The sequence below is a fragment of the Salarias fasciatus genome, chromosome 18 (genome assembly GCF_902148845.1).
Source record: "Salarias fasciatus chromosome 18, fSalaFa1.1, whole genome shotgun sequence".
Classification (NCBI taxonomy): Eukaryota; Metazoa; Chordata; class Actinopteri; order Blenniiformes; family Blenniidae; genus Salarias; species Salarias fasciatus.
The window spans coordinates 28,242,782-28,266,374 of record NC_043762.1 but is presented as its reverse complement, the minus strand read 5'-3'; the positions used below and the strand labels follow the sequence as shown (position 1 = coordinate 28,266,374).

The 23,593-nt window shown below is 51.7% G+C and overlaps 2 protein-coding genes across 4 annotated transcripts; both read left to right on the top strand.

The window, feature by feature from the left end:
- The first annotated feature begins 532 nt into the window (after window positions 1-532).
- LOC115405779 (transcription factor BTF3 homolog 4) lies at window positions 533-4,313 on the top strand. Of its 2 annotated transcripts, none has more exons than XM_030115484.1 (6): window positions 533-621; window positions 1,068-1,130; window positions 2,075-2,188; window positions 2,500-2,701; window positions 3,666-3,725; window positions 3,883-4,313. In XM_030115484.1, the coding sequence occupies exons 2-6, from the start codon at window positions 1,077-1,079 to the stop codon at window positions 3,927-3,929; spliced, it is 477 nt and encodes a 158-aa protein (XP_029971344.1). In that variant the 5' UTR covers window positions 533-621; window positions 1,068-1,076; the 3' UTR covers window positions 3,930-4,313. The 2 variants fall into 2 exon arrangements, with proteins under 2 accessions (XP_029971344.1, XP_029971343.1); XM_030115483.1 differs by having other exon boundaries at window positions 3,663-3,725.
- Window positions 4,314-5,739: 1,426 nt separating this feature from the next.
- zfyve9a (zinc finger, FYVE domain containing 9a) lies at window positions 5,740-21,937 on the top strand. 2 transcript variants are annotated; one of them, XM_030115428.1, is made up of 19 exons: window positions 5,740-5,940; window positions 11,546-11,657; window positions 12,115-12,222; window positions 13,578-14,962; window positions 15,748-15,847; window positions 15,933-16,109; window positions 16,239-16,402; window positions 17,145-17,253; window positions 17,484-17,606; window positions 17,687-17,842; window positions 18,221-18,445; window positions 19,103-19,185; window positions 19,259-19,363; window positions 20,187-20,337; window positions 20,440-20,520; window positions 20,737-20,899; window positions 21,165-21,270; window positions 21,364-21,540; window positions 21,637-21,937. In XM_030115428.1, the coding sequence occupies exons 3-19, from the start codon at window positions 12,153-12,155 to the stop codon at window positions 21,796-21,798; spliced, it is 3,537 nt and encodes a 1,178-aa protein (XP_029971288.1). In that variant the 5' UTR covers window positions 5,740-5,940; window positions 11,546-11,657; window positions 12,115-12,152; the 3' UTR covers window positions 21,799-21,937. The 2 variants fall into 2 exon arrangements, with proteins under 2 accessions (XP_029971288.1, XP_029971287.1); XM_030115427.1 differs by having other exon boundaries at window positions 17,145-17,274.
- The last annotated feature ends 1,656 nt before the right edge of the window (window positions 21,938-23,593 follow it).

The window sequence follows — 23,593 nt, the reverse complement described above, 5'->3', positions numbered from 1 at the left end:
TGTGGAACTCAGAACACAGGCCAGGGGGATTATTAAACATTTCTTTCACTGTTCCTCATTTTTACCGAGTCTGAATTATTTTTTTTAAGAGAACAATCAAAATACCAAAGAGTTTTTAAATGTTCTCTTTAATTATTTTGGTAGTGGGATTCCGTTAATCTGGTCACGTGTCCATCTCCGCGGCTTCCTATTGGTCAGCAGGTTTCATTACCCATTACAGACACAGAGGGACCGCCTTCATATGATGTCACATCCACACCACCGCGTGCTCCTCAGTGCTGTGTCAGATAATCAAGGTAGATGACGACACACCGGCACAAAACCGGATGTAATCCTAAAATTAAAACATTAAAAGACATCAAAATTCAAAAAGATACATCTATTTAAACATTTAGGACTTAAAACTGCTTCTAAAAAGTTTTATTTTAACTTATTCAAGACGTTATTCTGTTTCTTGAAAGTACATTTAATACTGTATCGTAACATATAAAGCGATTATAGATATTACGAAAGTCTTAACCGGATGTACATTGTTTTGCTGTATCTTAACGTGGTTCTGCTTTGCTGCTTCATTAGCAGCGAGAACTGTTCAACCAGGGTGTGCTTATTCCTCTACAACAGGTAAAACATAGCGAGCAAAAATGGTGGTCAATATTTTAGCAAATTAATTGTATCCTTTGGATTCAAGATGAGTCGTGCTGTCGTTGTATCTCAGAAGAAATCGTATTTTTGCTTGTTTCCTTAGCCGCAGTGTTAGCACTAGCACCGTTAGCATCGGATAGCAACCCATTAAGCTAACGCTACATTTACGGCCAACAGTCATTACATTTTTGTTCCTATGTTACTAGATAAGATTCATATTCGTGTTCTGTTCGTGTCGACAGGCGTTTCCCGATCTAACCGATGTTTTTATTGGCACTTTTGTGACGGGAGTAGTTGAGGATTACTGGATGTCTTACCTAATACATGCTGTTGATGTGAGAAACCACATGCGTGTCTGCAGTCAGCTGTGCCAACATGTTTCTGTGCTCCCGGTGGTTAACGGGTTTTATTTATTCCACAATCAGGACAACACTATGAATCAGGAGAAGCTCGCCAAACTCCAAGCTCAGGTCCGGATAGGTGGGAAGGTACGTCCAGTTCTTTTACGTTAATACTGTTTCTTTGTTATATTTCTTTGATAAATGGTCAGCGTTGTATTGCAAATTAATTTATTTTAGGTTCAGCTGCTTATTTGAAAGGGGTCGTGATGGTTATCGGTCTGCTCTGTATTTCCTCCTGACCTCAGCATTCCCTTTATGAGCCGCTGGCCCCTTCATCTGTGGCCTCACTAACAAGGCTGTTCAATTTTAGTTGCAAGGTCCCCAGACACACACTAGGTGGCGTTACATGTATTAGCATTAAGAGGGTTTGATGTGATCGTTTAGGTTTTTAATTCAAACTATTGATTCGTGAACTATATAAACAAAACGGATTGTTTCAAGGAGCATGAGCAACATTAACACGTGAAGAAGCCATTAACAGAGCCAGGAGGCAAAACCTCAGCGTGTCAGGCAGGGATGGGAGTCGTTGGAAAGGATGGTGTTAGCCTACCTGTTGTTCAGATCCACTAGTGTGCACTGTTGAACTCTTATAATCTCACTGCTAGTGTTTATGGCACTGCTTAGTATATTTATTTGACCTGCTGATAAGGTTACTGAAACAATCAACGAAGGAATCAAGACTTTTTTATCGCAGCCCCGACGTCCATGACTCTGTAACAGTCAATTGGATTGCAGTGGATCACTGCTCACTGTTTGATAGCAGCGTCATGAAAACACTCCTGCATAATTTTTCCATCTCACATCGTCAAAAGCACTTCATTAATTATAATGCTTAATAATAAATTAATAATAAATTATTATAATTCTCAAAAAAAATTGTGATCTGAACAAGGACTGAATATAAAAATATGCAGCTTCTGTCCTTTTAACTGTTTTTTTGGGGGGGGTGCTTTTTTTTAATCATCTGTGGTGACTTTTATTGTTTTGATCTATTTGGATCTATTTGCTTATCAATCCTTTCTTCTCCTCAGGGAACGGCTCGCAGGAAGAAAAAGGTCGTCCACAAAACGGCAACAGCCGATGACAAAAAGCTGCAGGGCTCGCTGAAGAAGCTGGCGGTGAACAACATCGCAGGGATAGAAGAGGTAAACTCCCTCCTCCACATCTGTGCGGGTTTTAGGATTCCCTTTATTTTTGTCTGACACTCCTGAATCTTTTATCGCCGCCATGTGATGAGGCAAGTGAGTGCCTATCGTTCCGGATCGTTCCCCAATCAGGTCTGTATTTTTAGAGAGCTTTCAGTGTGTGTTCCATCAGAGCACAATCAAAAGGCCCCCATTTCTCAACAGTTTCAAGTGGAAACGCAGAAGTTTGGTTGCGTTTTGGGGATTCGTCCGGGAGATGAATAAGTTGTGACTTTAAAGGTTCCCGTCCCGCCTCTGTTCTTTCCTCCCAGGTCAACATGATCAAAGACGACGGGACGGTCATCCACTTCAACAACCCCAAAGTCCAGGCGTCTCTGTCTGCCAACACCTTCGCCATCACGGGCCACGCCGAGACCAAACAGCTGACAGAGATGCTGCCAGGCATCCTGAGCCAGCTGGGAGCGGACAGCCTCAGCAACCTGCGCAAGCTGGCCGAGCAGTTCCCGCGGCAATGTGAGCACATGCACAGAAGACACACACACACTCGCAGAAAAAGGGGAAAAAAAAACAAAAAACCTGTGTGATACTGGGAGTAGGTGATGAGAGAGGAGCCGGGCCTTCAGCCACAGGAGCAGAGTTCAGCTGTTCCTGCTGGCCAAAAAAAAACCAACCAAAAAACTAAACTAAACACCCTGTTGACATAAAATATTCAGTTGTGAGGAGACATCGCAGCTGAAGGTGTTTGAACATGTTGCCTGTAGCGTTTGTTTCTCTCAACAGGTTTAAACAGCAGCGTTTTGTTTGTTTTCAATCTGGATTAAACTTGATGAGATTAGAAGCAAACGTGACCTTGAGAAAACTGGTGGAGTAAAGTTTACTGGTCTGGCCTACTTCAGGTCAGTTTGTGCTGTATATAACGGAAACTCTGCATCTGTCTTTGCTTTAGTGCAGTTAATTAAGTATTAATATGCCATTAAGAAGTTCATAATTATTGAACTGGAAATTCAGCGTCGTGCCTCAGGTCACCATGTGCTTAAGAAATTAGCTGGAATTTAAAAATATAGCGAAATAGAAAGAAAATATGTTAAGCCGCTCTGCGCCCCTGGTGCTCTAATATGTTGTGGGTAACGTCATCATTTCCCACATCTGGCAAATTTCATCTTGCAGCCCAGAATGGATTTTTTGCGGCCCCGTTCTGGCCTGTGAGCCACACATTTGACACCCCTGCACTAGACGTGTGTACTCTCACTCTGTGTGTTTTGCTTCACCGTACTGAAGTCTGGAGCCGCTCTGGAGCTTTGATCAGGGTGTGTTCGTAGATATCCTGTTTGGCTGGAACAAACCCTGACAATGTTTCTGCCCGTTTGTTTAGTTGTGCACAACAAGTGGACTGAAACGTGTTCTCTCTCATGTATCCGTTGGTCCCAGTGGTATAAAAAACTGTATTTGGATTAATCCTCTGATTTTGTTTCAGCAGCCATGGACCTGAAAGCCGTCAAGGAGGAGAATGCAGAGGAGGAGGACGACGACGTTCCAGGTATGGGGGGGCACAGATGTGGTAGAAATCTCTGAATTCGATTCGATTAAACCAGGTTGCACCATTTCATCTGTTACTTTCTGCATAAATGTGCCCTGTGGCTCCGGGAGAAGCGTCAGTGTTTCTAATCCCACGCTGCTGCCGGTTTGTTTTGCAGATCTCGTGGAGAACTTCGACGAGGCCTCAAAGAACGAAGCAAACTGATGAATTTTCTGTAGTTTCCCCTCACCTGTTAATCATTTCTCATTTTTATTTTCACCTCCCGGTGGACTCACGGAGGGCATCTCCCTCCTGTGGGCTGTTTAAAGGTGCACCCCGTCGTCTCGGGACACGAGAACCTCTTTGGTTTCGCCTGCTGCGGCGGCAGAGCAGCAAACATGCAGATAGGTTTTGATTTCTGTAGGCGGCGGCATTGTGGAACACGGGATCTCTGCGACTCAGCATCCAAAGGACTCAACTACATTAGAATTAAGCTTGTTATGTGATTAAACATGGCTAGTATTTAAGAGATTGTTTATGAAATTACAGTTGAAGTGAATGAACATTATAGTGGTGATTATACATTTAATAAAACACTTTTTGGGCTTATTTGCATTTGTGTTTTTGTCCTCATTAACAGTAAGATTTTAGGCACAAAGTAAGAGTCAGGGAAATATTTTTCATGTCTGCATTGGCAGATTGTGTATTAGAAGGCCATGTTTGTATTAGTGAAATGTGAAATTTCATTGAAAAAACAAATCTAGTCCATCTTTAAACATTGTAAACAAGCACATCAAGGCAAGGTGTTGAACACTAGACAAATACTTGATTAAAACAACGGTAAAGAATTGATCAAATCAGAAGCACATACATAAAAGGTACACGTAAAACACATGGAGTAACTTTCTGCTAACAAAAGGTTTTATTTGAATATAGGTGGATTCACACAGGTAGAACGTGCAATCTTGTCTCGATCTGCTTGTTTTTGTGAGAAGTAGATTACATGGTGTGACTTGTACTCCAGTTACCAGTTCCTGGAAATACTACTCCATTGATTTGCTGAGTGTTTTTGATTTTGTTGATCAGTATTGGAAGTGTTGAGTGAAGTCCAGCCAGACTGAGCAGGGGGCGGCGGTGCGCTCCTGCTGCATGGATGACTGTCCTCTTCTCTCAGGGGCTCCAAGGTTACACGGCGGCGGGAGGCTCGGGTGATGCGCGTGCCATTTTGGTTCTCAGGCGTCGCGAGCGTGAGCGGGACGGAGGCGCGGACCCGCCCCGGAGACCCCCGCAGCACGCTCCGCCCGGGCCGAGCCAAAATGTCCCTGCTGCAGGCTGCGCGGGGCCGCTGAAGACGCTCCGAGCCGCGTCGAGTTTGACTGAAGGAGCCGGATCAAAACAGGAAGTCGCTCTCTGTTACGGCCGTGTCAAAATAAAAGACCAACTGTGTATTTTTTGAAACTACATAAAATCTGATTAAGTATGCTGTATTTCATTCAGAATATGACAAACAAACATTCGATATTCAAACATGTGGACAGGGGGAGATTGGGAATCCAACCAAACAACCTTCTCTTCTGCCTGAGACACATCCACTCATCCAACCGAGCCACAGCCACCCCGAAGGTTTGTATGGTTTGTGGGGTTTTGTTGGCTTTTTTTCTATTTCTGTTTTCGTTTATAGTTTGGGCTCCAGCTGTGTTTTATATCCTGTGCACTCACCTTGACCAGCACCAGTTATGTGAAAGCACTTTATAAGTATGATGACATAGTATGGTATGTCACCTCTTCTGTTAAATAGTTTATAAGTATCTCAGTGTACTGGAATAATTGAAAAGATCAGATTTTTACTTAAAAAAACAAAAACCTTAAGCCCTACAAATGCTTGACCTTAAGCATTCTTGTAATCTGTGCTACGCGTGTTGAAATGATTAATTTTTGCGCCAGTGAGCAGGAGCTTTATTTTGACAGGATTGACCGGAAGTGGAGCGTCCACCCTGAGCGCGGTTGACGCCGCTCGGTGCTTCTCCCTGGTAAACCTTGGGGGAGGGATCCTGGAGTGCTGTCGCACAACTACGGCAGACTACAGGCTGTACTTTCCGACTTGTGCTGTGTGAGTGAGGCGGAGGTGGAGGTTCTTCGCGGGGATTCTCAGAAATAGCTTCCAAAGGCGATTAGGCGCGCGGGAAGCGGCCGGAGGGTCTCCTCTGGACCGAGCCTGAAGATGAGGATTCCTCCGGTGAGTAAGTGGATTTGTTTTCGGGGCATTTCGCCGCTCCGTTGCGGCCATACAAGCGTTACCGACCGCCATTGCGACGGCGGCGGCGGCGGCGGCGGGCGGTGGATGCAGCGGGGTGTGAGCGCGGCAGGTTCCCGGTGAGGGACACGCAGAGCAGAGGCAGCCGTTACCGTAGCACGAGCCGCCGCCGTCAATTACACAACGCCGCGCTGAGTCGTGTATCCAGTGCGGCGGGCGGGCGGGCGGGGGGGAGAGGCGCTCTGACTGACTGACTGAACCCGGGAAGGAGCCTTCCTGACGCCCTCCTTCCCCGCGAGGACCCGCCGCTCGCCGCCGAGCCGCTGCCCGCTGCCGCCAGTGACCGCCGGGGCGGCCAGTCGCTGCGGCCGCTCGGAGCTCTGCCGCCCGCCGGAGCTTCCAGGGCTGAACCGGAGACTCGCTCTCCTCCCCGGTTCCTCCCTGCTGCCCTTCAGCTCTGTCGTTTCTGCTCATTTCTGAATTTCCCACCACGGCGGTCCTGGAACTCGCTGGAAGTGTTTGGGGAAACTTGCTCGTGGCCTTTTCTCTCGGCTAGCAGCCTGCTAGCTCAACTTATGGAGCCAACAAACCCAGCAACTGTTGGGCTTTTGGGGGATGCGCCAGTTTAACCTGCTCCGGTTACTTTACCTCAAGTCTCCCCGTGAGGGATCATCCCCGGAGGAGGCTGTCTGGCCTGCCGCGGCCACCCTGCCGCTCACGGTTGCATAATAAATGCTAATGGCCATCCCAATGGTTTAGGCAGATTTCTAATTCACCTTGGACAAGGGCTGGTGGGGCCACAGTGAATGACCGGCAGCTGTGTTTCCAGTTAAAGCCACACCACAGTCCGTCCATCCATCCATCCATCTGATCCCATTCAGTCTCTCTTCCTCCTCCATCTCTTCAGCTTTGGGTGTCCTGTCATTGGACACTTCTGTCTCCTCATGCACTTCATTATTTGTGCTCTTGTGCCAGTAGATATTGTGGATCGCATGGAAGACATCAACCTTTCTCACATCTCTGAACCGAAAGAGCAGCATTGACACTGCCCTCAACCAGAAGATCTCACTACACTTAAAACATGGACTTGATAAAGTCCAGAACTTGAATATTGCGACTAAACATAGATTTAATTGGGATTTGATATCAAAACCTGCAAGATGCTTGAATGATTTGATCAGAAGTCAGTGAAGATGATATCCTGCAGCATCCTCAGGTGGTGCTGAACTCCTCAGGGGCCGATCTAGCAGGTGGCCGTGCAAAGACACTCTGAGCGCAGGAGGTGTGGGTTGCTGTGCGCCTTCACAAATGATTACAAGTCTCTCCCTGACGGCAGCCCGGCAGCCCGTCTCCCTGCGATGTTTTTCCTGTGTTGTGATGTTAAATGTAGATCAAAACGCAACAGAGAAAAGAAGGGCTTAATAGCTTGTGACACTTGCTGTGAAGCATCGCAGCTCTTTCTAACAGGACAGCAAGCGCCATCATCTCCACCTTACTTTCTTCCAGTCTCGGTGGATTTACCTTTTCAGCATCTGCTGTCAGAGGAGTTATTTCATTTGTGGAGTGACGAGGCTCTTTTGGATCGTGCGGACCTGTAGCGTGTTCAGCGCTTTACTCATTACATCTCCAGCTGTACTGCGAAGGGGAAACTCTGCCTGAAGGCGGCGGAGGCAGGACCGCTGCCGGCGTGCTCCCAGCCAGGGCGTTGGAGCTTACATAATAATGTGTCACTCAGTCACGCCGCGGTGTTGTTAGAAAGTGATGTCAGTCCATTCTTAAAGTGCGGAAGTGATCATTTGAGGTTTCCTGCGCTCACACTCAGCAGACGGCGTCTGGACCACAGTGGCGAAGGATATGGATCAGAGAGCGTTGTTTACCAGGATGTGAGCCTGCAGTCCTGGGAGGTTTGTAACATCAGGGGGAAAAAAAAGATGGGTGGGGATTAAACTGTAAACTCTCTAAAGGCTATTATTACAAGTTTTTCCACGTTGAAATGGTCATAGTTGTTAATTTGTCCGTCTTCTATCCATTCACGCAATTTACGGACAAGACGGTCACGCGCTCTTGCAATCACACACACAGAGAAGCGAGGATCAGCGCTCATCTCACAGCAAGAATGTCCCGAGTTCAAATACTGTCCAGATCTGTCTGGATGGAGTTTGCATGTTCTACCCATGTGTGTGTGGATTTCATCCCACAGTTGAAAAAACATGCATGTGAGATCAAGTGGTGACCCTAAAGTCGCCTCCAGGTGTGTGTGGTTAATATCTCATGTAAATGTCGAATTTACCAGCGCATGTGACAAAAGAGCAGCAGGTTTAATTTTGGAAACAAACTGGAGTTATTCTGTCCTTCTGTTTTCTTGATTCATTCTCTAATCGGTTAATCGCAGCGTAAAAAAGAACAAAGTACATGTTCTTGCTGTAAATAGAAATCCTGCAAAGTGACAGGCAAATTTAAAATCAAGTGAAGCTGCAGGATTTTTTAATTTATATTTCTTTCAGGTTTTATATCGTCTGGTGAAATCTACAAGGGTGAATTTTTAAAGAAATGATCAAAACTCAATCTGACACATCCGCCTATAGAAGTAATCAGGACAGGGACGTTTCTGAAAGAACTGCAGCTCTTCCTGGAGTGCAGTGGCGTGCTGACTTGGGGACACCCAGCAGCTGTGCAGTCAGGTGCCGCCCGCCCACCCGCCCTCTCTGTTGTACCGAGTCGGCCAATCGCGGGCCTCCGAAGTCCTGCGTCAGCACCGCATCACCCCATTCATCATGCTTTAATGCACAGCTCTTCATCGCTGGCACCACACACACCTCAGTGTGATGGAACGTGCAGGGAAAAGGACGTGTCTGCTCATGACGCCGTCCAGAAGATGTCAGGAGGTTTGTTTATGTACAGTCAATAACTCAGTGATTTAAAAATAACTAAATTTTCACCGAGTTAAATGTTATTCAGTTTTTGGTATTTTTCCGTGTCTTTTGCTCCATACCTCTGCTGTGACCACTCTGTGTATTCAGTCTGCCAGAATCATGGAGAAGATGCATCGCCTCCATTTTTTGCATCATATATTCTGCGAGCAGTTTTTGTTATGTTGCAGCTGTCAGGCGGCGGTAGCGGACCTCTCCAGCATCCCCTAAATAATTCACAAGCTGAGGCTTCAGTCTGAAAACATGGAAATATTTGTTCTTGTTTAAAAAAAAAAAGAAAAAAGGTCCAGTCTTCACAAATATTTCTAACTTTTAGTAATCAATTATAATAATTGGACTTGACTGCAGTTATTTGATAGAATCAGATCACTTCAGAAACTGGATAATCTCGCTTTTGTTGTGGATTTAAAGACTCAATCAAAACCAGATGTACGAATTAAAACAAGTGTTTTTATACTTTTCATCAACATAAGTAATGAATAAAAACTTGTTCACATTCAGTGGAGGATTTCCCGCCGACGGGTGATGGACTGAGCGCGCCTCCCTCAGGAGGAAACAACATGAAGTGTTGTTCTGACAGCGAGGACCGGGTGAACTGCTCTGGTATGTCCCAGCTTCCTCGCTCTTTCGGCCCTTATTTGATTCCGCAGACATGCCAGGATGTCCTGTCAGGCGTGGATTATCTGCCGGTGGTCTGTTCCGTCCTTTCAGACTCGGGCTGAAGTCGGAGAGACGCGAGTTTAACCCTGCAGCGGTTTGACTGTGAAACTCAAAAAAGAAAAAAACGATTCAAACACAAACACACACTACTGAGCGGCTGTTTAATCACTGCTGCTCGTGTTGTGGCGATGACCTTAAACATCCTACTGTGTTTGGATTGATGACTGTAAAACTGGTTTCACGGGCGGCGCTGCTCCGTGCTGATATTCCCGTTTCACCTGGGGCTGCTGGGAGTTTGATTCGTCCTCAGCTGGTGAGTCGCAGCGCGTCGGTTCACAGGTGAAGCTGCAGCGCGGTTTTCCCTCTGACTGACACGCTCCCTCTGGAACTTCTGCCTGTTTTTTTTTTTTTTTGAAAGCATCTTTCCAAGTTTACATGTCTAAAAATACAACTGTTTCACGCACTTGGACTAAAGATGCATTATTCAGCGCCTCTGCAGGGTAATTAAATCTTAATCAGGGATGGGCTCCTGTCTCAGAGCCGTCTGTGTGTGTGTGTGTGTGTGTGTGTGTGTGTGTTTGTTCACATTTGTTTGTGTGCGAATACGACGAGTACGCTGCGTTGGTCAAGCTGGATGATTTTAAGTCTTTCATTCAGTTTGAAGGGAAACTTTCAGAGGTCAGACGAGGGCAACTGCTGGTTATTGGATGATGTGAGGGCCGTTTGCTCTCCCCTGACTGTAAACACCTCTCTCTCTCTCTCTCTCTCTCTGGTAGAGTCATAAAAACAGTCATTTTTCAGCTCCTACTCATGTCCGTCCAGCATTTCAACACTTCATTATGCCACTCAAGCTTGTGTGGTGCTGGAGCCATGTGAGGCAATCAATGGAAATGAGGACCAGTCGTCAGCTTTGCGGGGCTGGTGATTCCTGGATCGGTGTTTTCTACCTGCACAACAGATGATTCACTCGCCGCTTTGATGCAGAACCGGTTGAGAACGTGATCGCGACGGACTGTTTTTGAAATGTCACCGTTTGTGTTTGCCGGGTTGACGTCGGCTGCGGTTTGCACAGCCTGACTCATCCAAGTCCATCTGGACTGTGACTGTCCAAAGGTTTGTAGCGCGCTCTAAATAAAGCGCCGCCGCTCCGATGCGTCGGGCGCTCTCTCTCCGTTGTTTACTTTCGATAAGGCTGACCTCCTGCGGCCTCGCCGCGGCCCGCTCCCGCAGCGCTCACATGCGACATACGTCTCCTCTTGCATGATTCTTCTTGGCGGTTTTGTGCTGACGTGACGCCCGATGCTCGCATCCTAAACTAAGCGTAAAATGTGATGACTTGGCTCTGCTTCGGAGGCCTCCGCGCTGCGGAATATCTGGTCTCTGGTGTAATCTCCGGCCGCTCCTGTCCTGATAAGAATGACCCTGAAGTTCATTCTCGCCGTTATTCATTCGCGGCCACACACACACACACACACACACACACACACACACACATCAATCTCTTCCCCATTTCAGCATCTTCTCATCAGCAAGCACACACTGTGCAGGTTGTGTGTTGCAGTGCTTCCCCCTCCAGCTGCTTTCCATTCAGGACGCCGTCCCGCCGAGCTCCGCTGGGCAGACGGCTGACGGTGTGTGATCATGTCGTCCACACGTGACGCGCCGGGTGCCGCAGCGTCCTGTTTATGAATCCTCGTCCGTGCGGAGCGAGGAGCTGCACACCGAGCTGTCTGATGGATCTGGATGGGAACCGGATCCATACTGTTTTCCAAAGACTGAAACTGGATCTGCAGCACTCCAAAAACGTGGAAATACTCAGAACTGTCGGCTCATTTAGAACTCAGAATGAGGTCTTTGTTCCATCGGACGTTTCTGTTTCTGCTCTGCAGATTTGTAGGAAGCAAGTGGCGTGCTGTAGCGGGCCTCACCGTCTCTGACGGTGTCCTGGTTTGCTCTGGATGGAGAAGCAGCTCAGCAAACCGTCCCTCTGTTTTCAGGTGTGGGCGCTGGGCGCTTGCCAGACTGGATGAAGTGAGAAAGAAACAGGAAACCTGCTGAGTGGGGGAAAAAACACGCTGCCTGGGACTGCTGAGGAGGACCTCTGTGCAGGTGACCAGCTTTTCTTCAGCCGCAGTTTGTTTTTCAACTGAGATTTTTACCCTCAGGCCGGATTGCACAAATAGGCAGGTAAACACTCCGGTTACGGAGGGTTTTAAAGAAAACACCTATTGTCGGTTAAATGTTGCCTTCTGTCGTCTAAAGTATAGAGCAGAGCAGCTCCCGAAAGCTTGTTTTCAACCAGACTGTAAATAGTAATGATGCGGGCGAACTTCCCCTCATTAATCATGCATCATTTAGAGGATCACTTTATCAACTATTAGAAAATCAACAGAGCTTTAATCATCAATCATCACGATCAGTGTAACGTTATGAAAGGCATAATCACACATTGTTTTGGTGAGGTGTTGATGGAGTTTTCCTCACTGAATATTCTCCCATTAGGCATTAAAAACATAAACTAAAAGCTTTATACGTCCTGTTATAATTGGTCTTCTCCGGCCTCCAGGTTCACGCGGCCGTCGGCAGGGTGGAGCTTCTTGACCCATGGAGAATTACTTCCAGGCCGAGGCCTTCAACCTGGACAAGGTGCTGGACGAGTTCGAGCAGAACGAAGGTGAGAGTCCGGCTGTGTGTCAGAATAAAGCGGGATCACTTCAGTTCGGCTTTTTCCACTTCTGTCAGTTTGGTCATTGTTTTCTGAAGCGCATGTGGACATAAGAATGGGACGAACGCAGAGTTGTGACGCTGATGAAAGGCTAGTGGAAAAACGTGCCGCACGAGGAGTGAAGTCAGGAAAGAGCTGGAGTTAGAGAGATTATCAAACCACTGTGAGTAAGACATGAGAGTTCAGACAGTCGGACAACACCCGGCGACTGGGGAACACTTCCAGGCAGCGATTGAGGACGAGCACAGAGGGAATACAGCTCTTTCCTTCCCTTGGGCCCAAACTGTGTAATTGGTGCGAGATAAAGAGGGTTGTCGGCTTTTTTCGTCACACTTAGTAAGTATAGAAATTTGATTAGTGTCATTTTTAGACTGGCGGTTTCACAAAGTATATTTATGGCGAAGTGTTACTCAGCTGTGGTTTGCAGGCTCTCCCGTCAAACGGTGTGTTTAATGAAGAGCTCCTTCCTCTGTATTCACGGAACATAACCCCAGCAAGAATGCAGCTCCTGCCGATTCTCACACACACACACACAGATTGTATTTTAATGGTACTGTTAGCCCAGTGTGTGTTTTGGCTGTGAGTGATTATCCGCGTCCTCTGCCAGAGATCCAGCTTGGCAGATTAACTGTGTGAGTGTGTGTGTGTGTGCGCTCAGACGTGGTGCGCCTCACACAAAAACAGCTTAGCATGAATTCCTGTGGAGGGGGGAGAGCTGTACAGTAGCTAACATGACTGTGTTAGAAGCTCCTTCATGATGAATCGTGGACGTATCGCTCTGACTGACGGCTCCCTGCTGGAGACACTTGGCCCACTTTCTCTGAAATCCCCAGTCCGTCCATCCACTCACTCGTTCCTCACTCCGTGCCAACCTCAATTCCCGACCCGTCCCTCGGCTCCTTCCTGCCATTTTTAGCTCCCTGGGTCACCTGGGAACTCGTGTCTGTGTCGCTGCTGTGTCGCTCCGGATGTGAAGCTGCTCGTAGCTCCGGCCTCTCCAGGGTTCGTGATCTCTTTCAGTGGTGTCGGTGTGACGAGGAACCTGGAAGACTTCCAGGAAATGTGGGTGAAATCCTCGGCATTCATTAGATTTGTGCAACTGAATACAAAATTCAACAAATCTGCTTTGTTTAGCTGCAGGTTAATCAAGGATTAAATGCCATTTTCAGTTCTTATTAAATGCCACTCAACATCCCGCCTCCTCCTTCTATGCAGTTGCTCTCGTTGTTGTGAGTTTGAGGGGAAAGTAAAGCGTTTTTCTGTCGACTGAAGGTCTCTGACGTTACTTTAATCTTCCTCCTCAGATGAAACCGACACTCCGATTCTCTCAGACGCCAAGTGGACCCAGATCTTGGCCCCGCCGGCCCACATGCTTTCCCTGAACCCCGCGCTGGCCCACGCAGACCTCAGCCCCCGGGAGAGTCCCCTGCCCTTCAAGACCGGCCCCGACCCGTCCTCCAGCGCCTCTCCGGGAGCGGACCCCAAGAGACCGCCCGGGCCGGAGCCTCCGTCCTGGGGAGAGGAGCGGCCGGCGGACGTCCACAGCCCGCCGCTCCCCCAGCCCAACATCGGCAAGCTGGTGGGCGCCGACGACCTCTCGCCGCCCCCTGTCACGGCGTGTAAAGCCGTGGAGAACGGCTGCCCCGGCAGCCCGCCACCGGATGGGCTCCGCAGAGAGACCGGGTCTCCCGAAGAGACGGCGGCCTCGGCCGGAGCGGCGGACTCGGCCGCCGCCCACTTCACCTTCGAGCTAGGATCGGGACGGGAGCAGAGTCGGTCTGAGGAGACGCGTCCGAGCGCGGAGCCGACGGCGCAGAATGGAGTCGGCCTTAAAGAGGAGAGCAGCGCCGTCGCTCCGCAGGACGCCGGTCCAGAGACGCAAAGTCCAGACTGTCGAGAGGAGCAGGGAGGGGGGGCCGCTCAGCCGGGTCCTGGCGCCGGGCTGGAGCAGAACGGCGTGCCTTCTGACAGGAACGCAGCGGAGGAGAAGGAGAGTACACGTGGTCTGGAGGGACAGATAGAGCAGCTCCTCAGAATAAACAGTCTTCCAAACGGCTTGGAGCAGGAGAGGGGGGGCGGCTCCAAGCCCGAGGAGGAGGGGGACGGGGAGGAGGGGGGCTTCTCGCCCTCTCCCGTCCCGTCCAAAGAGGACTCTGTCACCGAGGAAAAAGAAATGGAGGAGAGCAAGCAGGAGAGCAGCGAGGGCGGCGCGGCGGGGTCGGGTAGCATCCAGCCAAAACTCAACAACAGCCGGCTGCAGCCGGTCAGCGTGCCGTACGGCGGCGCGCGGCCCAAGCAGCCCGTCAGCCTCAAGCTGCAGATCCCGCAGCCGCTGTCCGGCCAGGTCCAGAACCAGCTGGCCCCGGCCGCCCCCAGCAAGAACAAGAACCTGGAGAACCAGAGCTGGAGGGGCACGCCCACCGACACGCCGCCCGGCGGCGCCGCCGACCCGAACGCGGTCGGCGTGAACGGAGACGGCGCCGTCCACTCCCCCTCCCTCGTGTCCTCGGAGAGCCCGGACAACGACCTCCAGGCGGGGCAGCAGGGCGCCCTGGGCCGGAAGGCCGCCAGCTCCCTGGGAGAGGTGGCCCCCGTGTGGGTCCCCGACTCCCAGGCCCCCGTCTGCATGAAGTGTGACGTGAAGTTCACCTTCACCAAGAGGAGGCACCACTGCAGGGCCTGTGGCAAGGTCAGTGAGCCGGAAAGACCAGCAGCCAATAAAGAGCACAGCGCCGGTGCTTCCAGTACCACTCTGGTCACATTTAGAGGGAAAACAGATTCTGACAAATATTGACGAACAAGCATGCATAATTATAGACAGGATAATGAGGGGAATTAGAGAACCCTGAACATGGCCCGGTGTGTCCGGCCGTGCTGGACGGAGGTGGAGGGTCAGGCGCAGGGATCGCTCTGCAGATCGACTCGGTGGCGGTGCAGGCGGCGCTCCGGCGCTCCGTCCTCCCCCACACGTGTCAGGGTGTCCACACTGCTCCGAACAGGAGACGCGGTCGCTGACACTGCACTGGAAAATCGCCCGGCTGCTACTTAATTTCCCATGGTGGTAAACAAACACACACACACACACACACACACACACTCTGCCACTTTGAGCTGGCGCTGCAGGATTACTAACACCTGCACACGGGGCGGCGAGCAGTGGACACAGCGGGGTCTTCAGGGCGTCCGCAGCCGGAGCGCCGGGTCCTCAAACCAGATTAGGACGGCGCCACGCGGCTCAGAAATTAAAAGGATCAACCAACCTCCGTCTAATTATTTGCTAAATACATGCAACGCTGTAACGAAGTGTAATGAGATGCTAATCTGCTGGAAGGCGCTCGCACACAGCTGCAGCTCATCGACGCTGCGGCCATGTGCAGAAAATCAATACGCACAAAACGGTACATTTGCTGCTTATCAATGACCAATCTGCTCAGCTCGTCGACCCTCTGGCGTGTGTGTTCGTGCTCTGTTCAGGTGTTCTGTGCGGCGTGCTGCGGTCTGAAGTGTCGGCTCGTGTACATGGACAGGAAGGAGGCCCGCGTCTGTGTCACCTGCCACGCTGCTCTGACAAGCGGTGAGCCGAAACGCCGCTTCTGGACTCAGAAATCATGACCAAGCACACGGCAGTGACCGTAATCTAACGGCATTTTCTCCGCCAGCTCAATCTTGGGAGACTCAGGCTCCAGCAAGCAATCAGAGTCCAAACCCCAACAACCCTGCAGAGTACTGCTCCACCATCCCCCCCCTGCAGCAGGCGCAGGCCTCCGGGGCGCTCAGCTCGCCGCCGCCCACCGTCATGGTGCCGGTGGGAGTCCTGAAGCAGCCTGGCAATGAGGGTACGACCTTTACCCAGGATAAAAATACCACCGCAACTTTGTTTTTCACATTCTGCAGCGACGCTTTGCCCCCAGATGCACCTGATGCTGAACAAGTGTGTGTTTTGTGTGTGTGTTCCTGGCGTTCAGGCTCCCTGACGCGAGAGCAGAGGAGGGTCTGGTTTGCCGACGGGGTCCTGCCGAACGGAGACGCCACGGATTCCCCCAAACCTCCCGGCTCCAGCCCGGCCTCCTCGCAGTCGCTGGCCATCTCCACGCATTCCAACAAATCGGCCGCGGCCGAGTCCGGCGAGGTGGGCCCGACCGGCACGACAGGCATCCAGCGCCGCTAATGCTCTTAGGCCACAAGGAGCTCTTTCTCTGGGATTTTCTCCGGTTTCTTAGTTGGGTCACGACGGTTACAGTCGGACAGTAAATGGAGTGTTCAGTCAGCATCTCTCAGTTCTGCTGATGGGGGGGGAATACAGACTCCACTCCACAGACGAGTCCTCGGGTCCACAAGTGGCACTCGGCGGCAGGCTGTTGATTTATGGGAGCTCCCGCTGCGCTCTCCAAACTGTTTTCATAATTTAGCACCTTATAATGTATCAAGGAAAAGTGATTAGGAGAGGAAGGGAGGGGTTGGTTGAGCTGAGGAGGAATGTGAAAAGGGCAGTTTCACACTCTGCTGGTTGGACGGAGGACTGAGTCAGCCTGGGAAGACTTCTGCGATTTCTTCTGCCGCTCTGCTCCAACTCCGTCAAACTAAATAACGCAGCGACTGAAACGACACCAACAAGAAACGCCATTATTTTAAAGTTTAGAGGGACGAGATCCGACAAACAGATGTGTTTAGAAATCTTGTTTTGCCTCAGTGGAGCTTCTCCGTTCAGTTTTCCAGCTGTTCCAGTGGAAATCCCTGTAAAATCCTGCTTTCTTCACCAGATTCCAGTCATTTCTCCAGTACTTGTGTTAGTAAAGACCTGCTATTTAGAAAAAAACATCACCGCCGAGTCACGTCTAACTCCACCCCCCCCTCCTCCTCTCCACCCGCAGGCGGCCCACGCCCCCGTGGCGCCGGTGGGCAGCCCGGTGGGCAGCTCGCTCAGCCTGATCCCGGAGGACGGGCTGCCTCCCATCCTCATCTCCACCGGAGTCAAAGGAGGTACGGGAGGCCACGTCACAGGTGCTTGCCCTCATCCTCACCATCCCGCCGCCTCCCCATCGCCCCCGTGTCCGCTGCTCGTACCGGCGCGTTTCCTCATGTGCTCCACACCGCGGCTCATATTCCAGCCACTCACTGCTGAGAGCGAGCGGGGCGTTGTCGTCGTGGTCGCCGGGTGTTCTCACGTTTGACTCTCACCCCGACCCGACGCGTGGTCTGTCGTCCTGCAGACTACGCGGTGGAGGAGCGGCCGTCGGAGATCGTCCTCATGCAGCAGCTGGAGGAGGGCGGCCCCGACCCGCTGGTCTTCGTGCTCAACGCCAACCTGCTCGCCATGGTCAAGCTGGTCAACTGTGAGTGGGACGGCCTCCCGTCGTGTTTTCCCGCAGTGCCGTTGAGCAGGGCTTCCCTGACGCACTCTCCCAATCCGCAGACGTGAACAGGAAGTGCTGGTACGTGACGACGAAGGGCATGCACGCCGTGGGGCAGGCGGAGGTGGTCGTCCTGCTGCAGTGTCTCCCCGACGAGAAGACCGTCCCCAAAGACATCTTCAGCCACTTCGTGCAGCTCTACCAGGAGGCCCTGAGCGGTGAGCGCCGCTCGCCGTGGCGTTTAGCTCCGTATGCCGCCGAGCAAAACCGGCTGACAGCGTCCGACTGACGGCTCGCTCCCCTCGGGCGCTTTCTTTTTGCCGTACTGTGCGCGTCGCCGCCGATCAAGCCGGCGTCCGTCAGGCCTCGGCGAGAAGCGCCGGCTTTAGCAAGTCCCGACCGCTGAGCTTTTCCTGGTCGCTGGAGTTACTGTGAAGCCTCCCGTCCCTCCTCGCAGATGATTAGAAAGACGAGCGGCCGTGGGCTTAATGACGACCGAGCGGGGCTGTCTGCTGTCGGAATAATCCCAGGAAGACGCAGAGTGTGGATCTGTCATTTCTCTGAGCTGCTGTTCCGCTCTCCCCCCTCCGCTGCAGGCAACGTGCTGAGCCACCTGAGCCACTCCTTCTTCACGCAGAGCTTCCTGGGCAGCCGGGAGCACGGCGGCTTCCTCTACATCAGCCCCTCCTTCCAGTCGCTGCAGGACCTGCTGCTGCCCAACCCGCCCTTCCTCTTCGGGGTCCTCATCCAGAAGTGGGAGACGCCCTGGGCCAAGGTCTTCCCCATCCGCCTCATGCTGCGGCTGGGGGCCGAGTACCGATGTGAGTCCCCGTCCCCGCTCGCTGTGGGTAAAGCGGCGGCCCGCTGCCTCCAGCAGTGACGCTCCGCCACGGCTCTCATCAGAAAAGCTCCTCTTCCCCCTAAACCCTCTTCCGGACCTGTCGGTGCGCTCGCCGCCCGGCGCCGCTAAGCCTCCTCCTGCATGATAGAATACATTAACGAAGCCACTTACGGTTGACTCCTCACACTCAAAGCTTCAGAATGGCCGTGAAACGGATCTGGGTTTTCCTCCTGTGGCCTGGTTACGGCCGAGGCTGACCGGCAGATCCTGCCTCAGATTGTGCGTCCGTTTGCTTCTTTTTTTTTTTTTAATTTCTGGCTAATGAGAGTTCGCGGTGAAACCGTATTTCCAGCTGTTTACTGAGATAAGGCTAAAAATAGTCATCTAAGAAGCTTTAGTGTCTGAGGGGGGGGGAGAGAAAAAAAAAGCCTCGTTTTGCACTTGTGGATTAGAAGTGTTCCTCTGCGCTGCGGGCATTTGATGTTGGCGTGTGGCGTCTTGACGCTCGCCGCATTTGCATTCGTGGATAAAGAAGAAGAGGAAAACCTAATCTGAGCCGTTTGGCGGGGAGAATAGAATACCTGGAACGACTCGAGGAGAGGGACGTCCATGTGACCCGTCCGGCTTTGTGTTGCAGTCTATCCCTGCCCGCTGTTCAGCGTTCGCTTCAGGAAGCCCCTCTTCGGAGAAACCGGTCACACCATCATGAACCTGCTGGCCGTGAGTGTCTCTCCCACCGCCCCGGGCCGGGGTTCCTGACGGCGCTTCTTTCACGGAGCTGTTCTCTCCGCAGGACTTCCGTAACTACCAGTACACCCTGCCGGTGGTCAAGGGTCTGGTGGTGGACATGGAGGTGAGGAAGACGAGCATCAAGATCCCCAGCAATCGCTACAGCGAGGTGAGACGTGGTTACCGCTGCACTGTTCTCCTTCTGTCACTCATTTAACTAAATTCTCACGTATTAGAAGGAAAGTTTTTACTTGGTTGTTTTTTTGGTCTGGTTTTGGTCCACGGGCCTTATGTTTGACACCGCTGGTCTAGTTGAAAATGAACTTTAGTGAGTTTTTCCCCACATCGTAAATAGACTGAGGCAATAAGGGGTTAATCCATCTGATTCATGGCTTCTAGAGGAGTGTCTGCATCCTGGAGCCACAGCAGACCTCCAACCCTGCAGCTCTTTTCAAGCACACACACACACACACACACACACACACACACACACACACACACACACACACACACACACACACACACACACACACACCTCTGAGGTCTCTGCAGCTGAACATTAGACGTAGGCTGCTGCCGTGAGGGTGTGAATGAACGTCCAGGCAGAAGAAGCCTCTCACTCACACACACACACAAACACACACACACACACACACACAGAGCGCCATTTGGCCGGCGTGGAGCGCGAGAGCGAGCGAGCTGCCGGTCGTAGCGTTTGGCGGCGGCGGTAGTAGCAGATGGGCTCCCAGTCGTGTGGAATTGGTTGCGTTGCTGCAGCAGCTTGCAGGCGAGTCTTGGGCGCAGCGAGCGGCTAAAGCCCTCCAGATTTTCACTTTTATTTCTGACTGGAGCGGCGCGGCGTCGCAGAGCCCGGCGGTTTGACTTTGCGGGATCTTCTTTACGTAATCCGTCGTCTCGGCGCCGCGGGACTTCACCCACAATCCCGCTGAAGCGGGGCGCCGCTCCTCACTGCTGTTTTTGTTTCCGCGCAGCTCATGAAAGCCATGAACAAGTCCAACGAGCACGTGCTCGCCATGGGGGCGTGCTTCAACGACCGGGCCGACTCCCACCTGGTGTGCGTGCAGAACGACGACGGGAACTACCAGACGCAGGCCATCAGCATCCACCACCAGCCGCGCAAAGGTGCAGACGCCGAGCACCGCCCCCCCCCCCCCGTCTGGCTGCGTTACCTGAGAGTCACTCCGACTGCTGTGAGAATCTGATCGCTGCCGTTTCTCCCTCCAGTAACCGGAGCCTGCTTCTTTGTGTTCAGCGGGGCTCTGAAGGCCTCGTCCGGCTTCCTGGCCAAGACCAGCATCGTGGAAGGTGGGAACCGCGACAGCAGAGCTCCGGGCCGGCCGAGGAAACGCTGAAATATTAGTCTGAGCTCGTTTCCTCAGAAGAGTCTGGCCCGACTTGGCAGGAGCTCCGATTATTAAAGCCGCTCCCGGCTCCACTCCAACACAGAAAATAGATTCTTAATTCCCAGCAGCAGAAGGTTTTATGAAGAGTTTTTAAAGTTTTTTATTTTCTCCCTTGCAGACGGCGTCATGATCCAGATCACAGCCGAGACCATGGACTCTCTACGGCAAGCCCTGAGGGACATGAAGGACTTCACCATCACCTGCGGGAAAGCCGACCAGGAGGAGAACCAGGAGCTCGTCCACATCCAGTGGACCGAGGACGACCACAACTTCAACAAGGGGTGAGACGGGGGGGGGGGGGGGGAACGAGGGGTGAGACGGGGTGAGATGAGGGGGGGGACATCAGCATCAGCAGAATATTTCAGTCTGCTGTTTGTCTTCTCGATCGCTGTGAGAGAGACACAGAAATCCTGGCTCGAGTCTTCACCACAGTCTTTGATGTTGGACCCTCCAGCCGAGCAGCTGGCAGGTCAACGCCTTGCTCAAGGGCGTGCGGCTTAGCCGGAACCGTCCTCATGTTTCTCGTCTCCTCCTGCCGTCCCTCAGCGTCATCAGCCCCATCGACGGCAAGTCCATGGAGTCCATCACCAGCGTCAAGATCTTCCACGGCTCCGAGTTCAAGGCGAACGGCAAAGTCATCCGCTGGACCGAGGTACGACGCCCGCCGCACGCGCGTGTGTGTGTGTGTGTGGGACGCCGCAATATGTCCGCCGACGTGTAACGAGCGCGCGGGCGCCCCCTCCAGGTCTTCTTCCTGCAGAGCGACGACCAGCCCAGCGGCCTGAGCGACCCGGCCGACCACAGCCGGCTGACGGAGAACGTGGCCCGGGCGTTCTGCGTGGCGCTGTGCCCCCACCTCAAGCTGCTGAAGGAGGACGGCATGGCCAAGCTGGGCCTCCGGGTCACGCTGGACTCCGACCAGGTACAGCCAGGAGGGGGGGTTCATCAATAAAATACAAATAATCAAGCAAGTGGAATTAGCTGGAGGGGAGAAGTGTGTGACGGACTGTGCTTCCAGGTGGGCTACCTGGCGGGCAGCAACGGCCAGCCGCTGCTGCCTCAGTACCTGAGCGACCTGGACAGCGCCCTGATCCCCGTCATCCACGGCGGGGCGTGTCAGCTGAGCGAGGGCCCCGTGGTCATGGAGCTGGTCTTCTACATCCTGGAAATCATCTCCTAGGAGCCTGGCCTCCAGCTTCCCCCCCGTCTGCACTCCGGGAGAGAAACGGCGGCGTAGCGTTCCTCCGGTCAGACCTATGCATCCGCCTGACCGCCGGCCGTCGGGTCCCACGCCGTGACGTCGGAGCGCCGCGACCGGCCGAGGATTCGGTGGCAGAAATCAGCAGATGAGAAATTGAACCTCGTAAAGTTACTAAAGTAAAAGAAAGTGGATGAATTTTTGAATTCATGGCCTTTGATATTAATATTTGAATCAAAACTGTAGCATTAAATCCTCACTTCAGTCCCGCGAATCAGTGATTCAAGACAAACTGGAGCTTGAGGTTATTAGACGACCACAGCCACCAGACTGCATTCAGAAAAAGAGGGTTTTCACCAAGAAAATCGTCTGAGATTAAATTCTTCATCCTGGCTTCAGATTGTTTGTGATGTCAAACCATCACAAACTGGAGCTCTGCTGAGGAAATAAAAACGATTCTGAAAGAACACAGCCAGAAAAATGAGAGCAGATTTTAACTGAAATGTTCAGGATGAAGTCGATAGAGCTCTAAATATCAACAGCAGTCCTGGCGTTATTTAAAAAGAAAAAATGTTGTGACGCGCTGCTGGAAAATCTACCAAAGTTACTCCTGCAGTGCAACTGTCCACCACCAGATGGTGTATTGAGCCACTTCAGTCGTGAATAAGCAGGTTTTCATGTCGTCGGCTGCCCTGCTCATCCCACAAATGCATTTTAAGGGAAACAAACTTTTCAGCGTTACGATAAAGAAAACCTCCACCGAACAAAACCCTCGTGAATCATAACGTGGATCGGTCTTCATGTCTGCGCTCCGACCTCCCGCTGTGGGCCTCACCTCCACCCGCCATCATGTAGCACCGTAGGAGCCGGAGGTCTCGAAGCACTGAACTCTGGGCAAAGAAAAATAACGCCTCTGTGTAGCTCGGATGCAAGGAAGAGTGGGAGGAAACGAGAAGGGAGAGGGCGCCTCAGTGTGGTGACGGAGGGTCCTGCACCCTGGTGCTCAGTGCCTGCAGCAGCCAGACATTAAAAAACAAAGCGAGCTTCATTCACTACTGAGCTTTACTCCACCTGTACATAGTTCAGCTGGTTGAAAAACAAAGGTTCTAATGCTTTATTGATGAACTCTGATCTGTACATGAAGCGGAAGCAGCAGACCAGTGGAATCACTTTTTAAGTCTCATCGTGGCTCAGTGTTCGTCCCCCAGCGGCGGGAAGAGAGAAACAAACCGACCCTCCACGTCTTTTTAATCACAGCCAGAGTCCCTGTTAGACATGTAAAGATATATAAATGTATATATACAGTATAAATATATTAAAGAATCTATAAGGACTGTATTAAATTGCAGAAGCCGTGCACTGGATTCAAAGCCATTTCCAGGAGAGCGAGCGTGAGCACAGCGTGCAGCTACGTCCAGTGTTGGGAGAAGATCCTGTTTGGGGGGTAAAAAAAAACAAAAACCAAGCTGAATGTATTTCATCTCACTTTTTCTTTTTTTTTTAAAATTCTCCTCGTCCTTCCAAAGCCCCGAGATTCAGACTGATCGGACCTGCAGCTCCGGACTGCGCTCTCCTGCCACACGGACCTAACGGAAGAAGTCTAAGAATGTAACCCCCCCCCCCCCCCCCCCCCCCCCCCCCACTCACCCCCCCATCCACCCCCCCCTTTTTTATTTCTGAATACAAACTGTTGTTTCTGGTCAGACTCATCACCAAAACAAACAGGAAACTGAAGCGCGGTCGTGGCCAGGAGCTCTGTACAGCGACAATCTGCAGA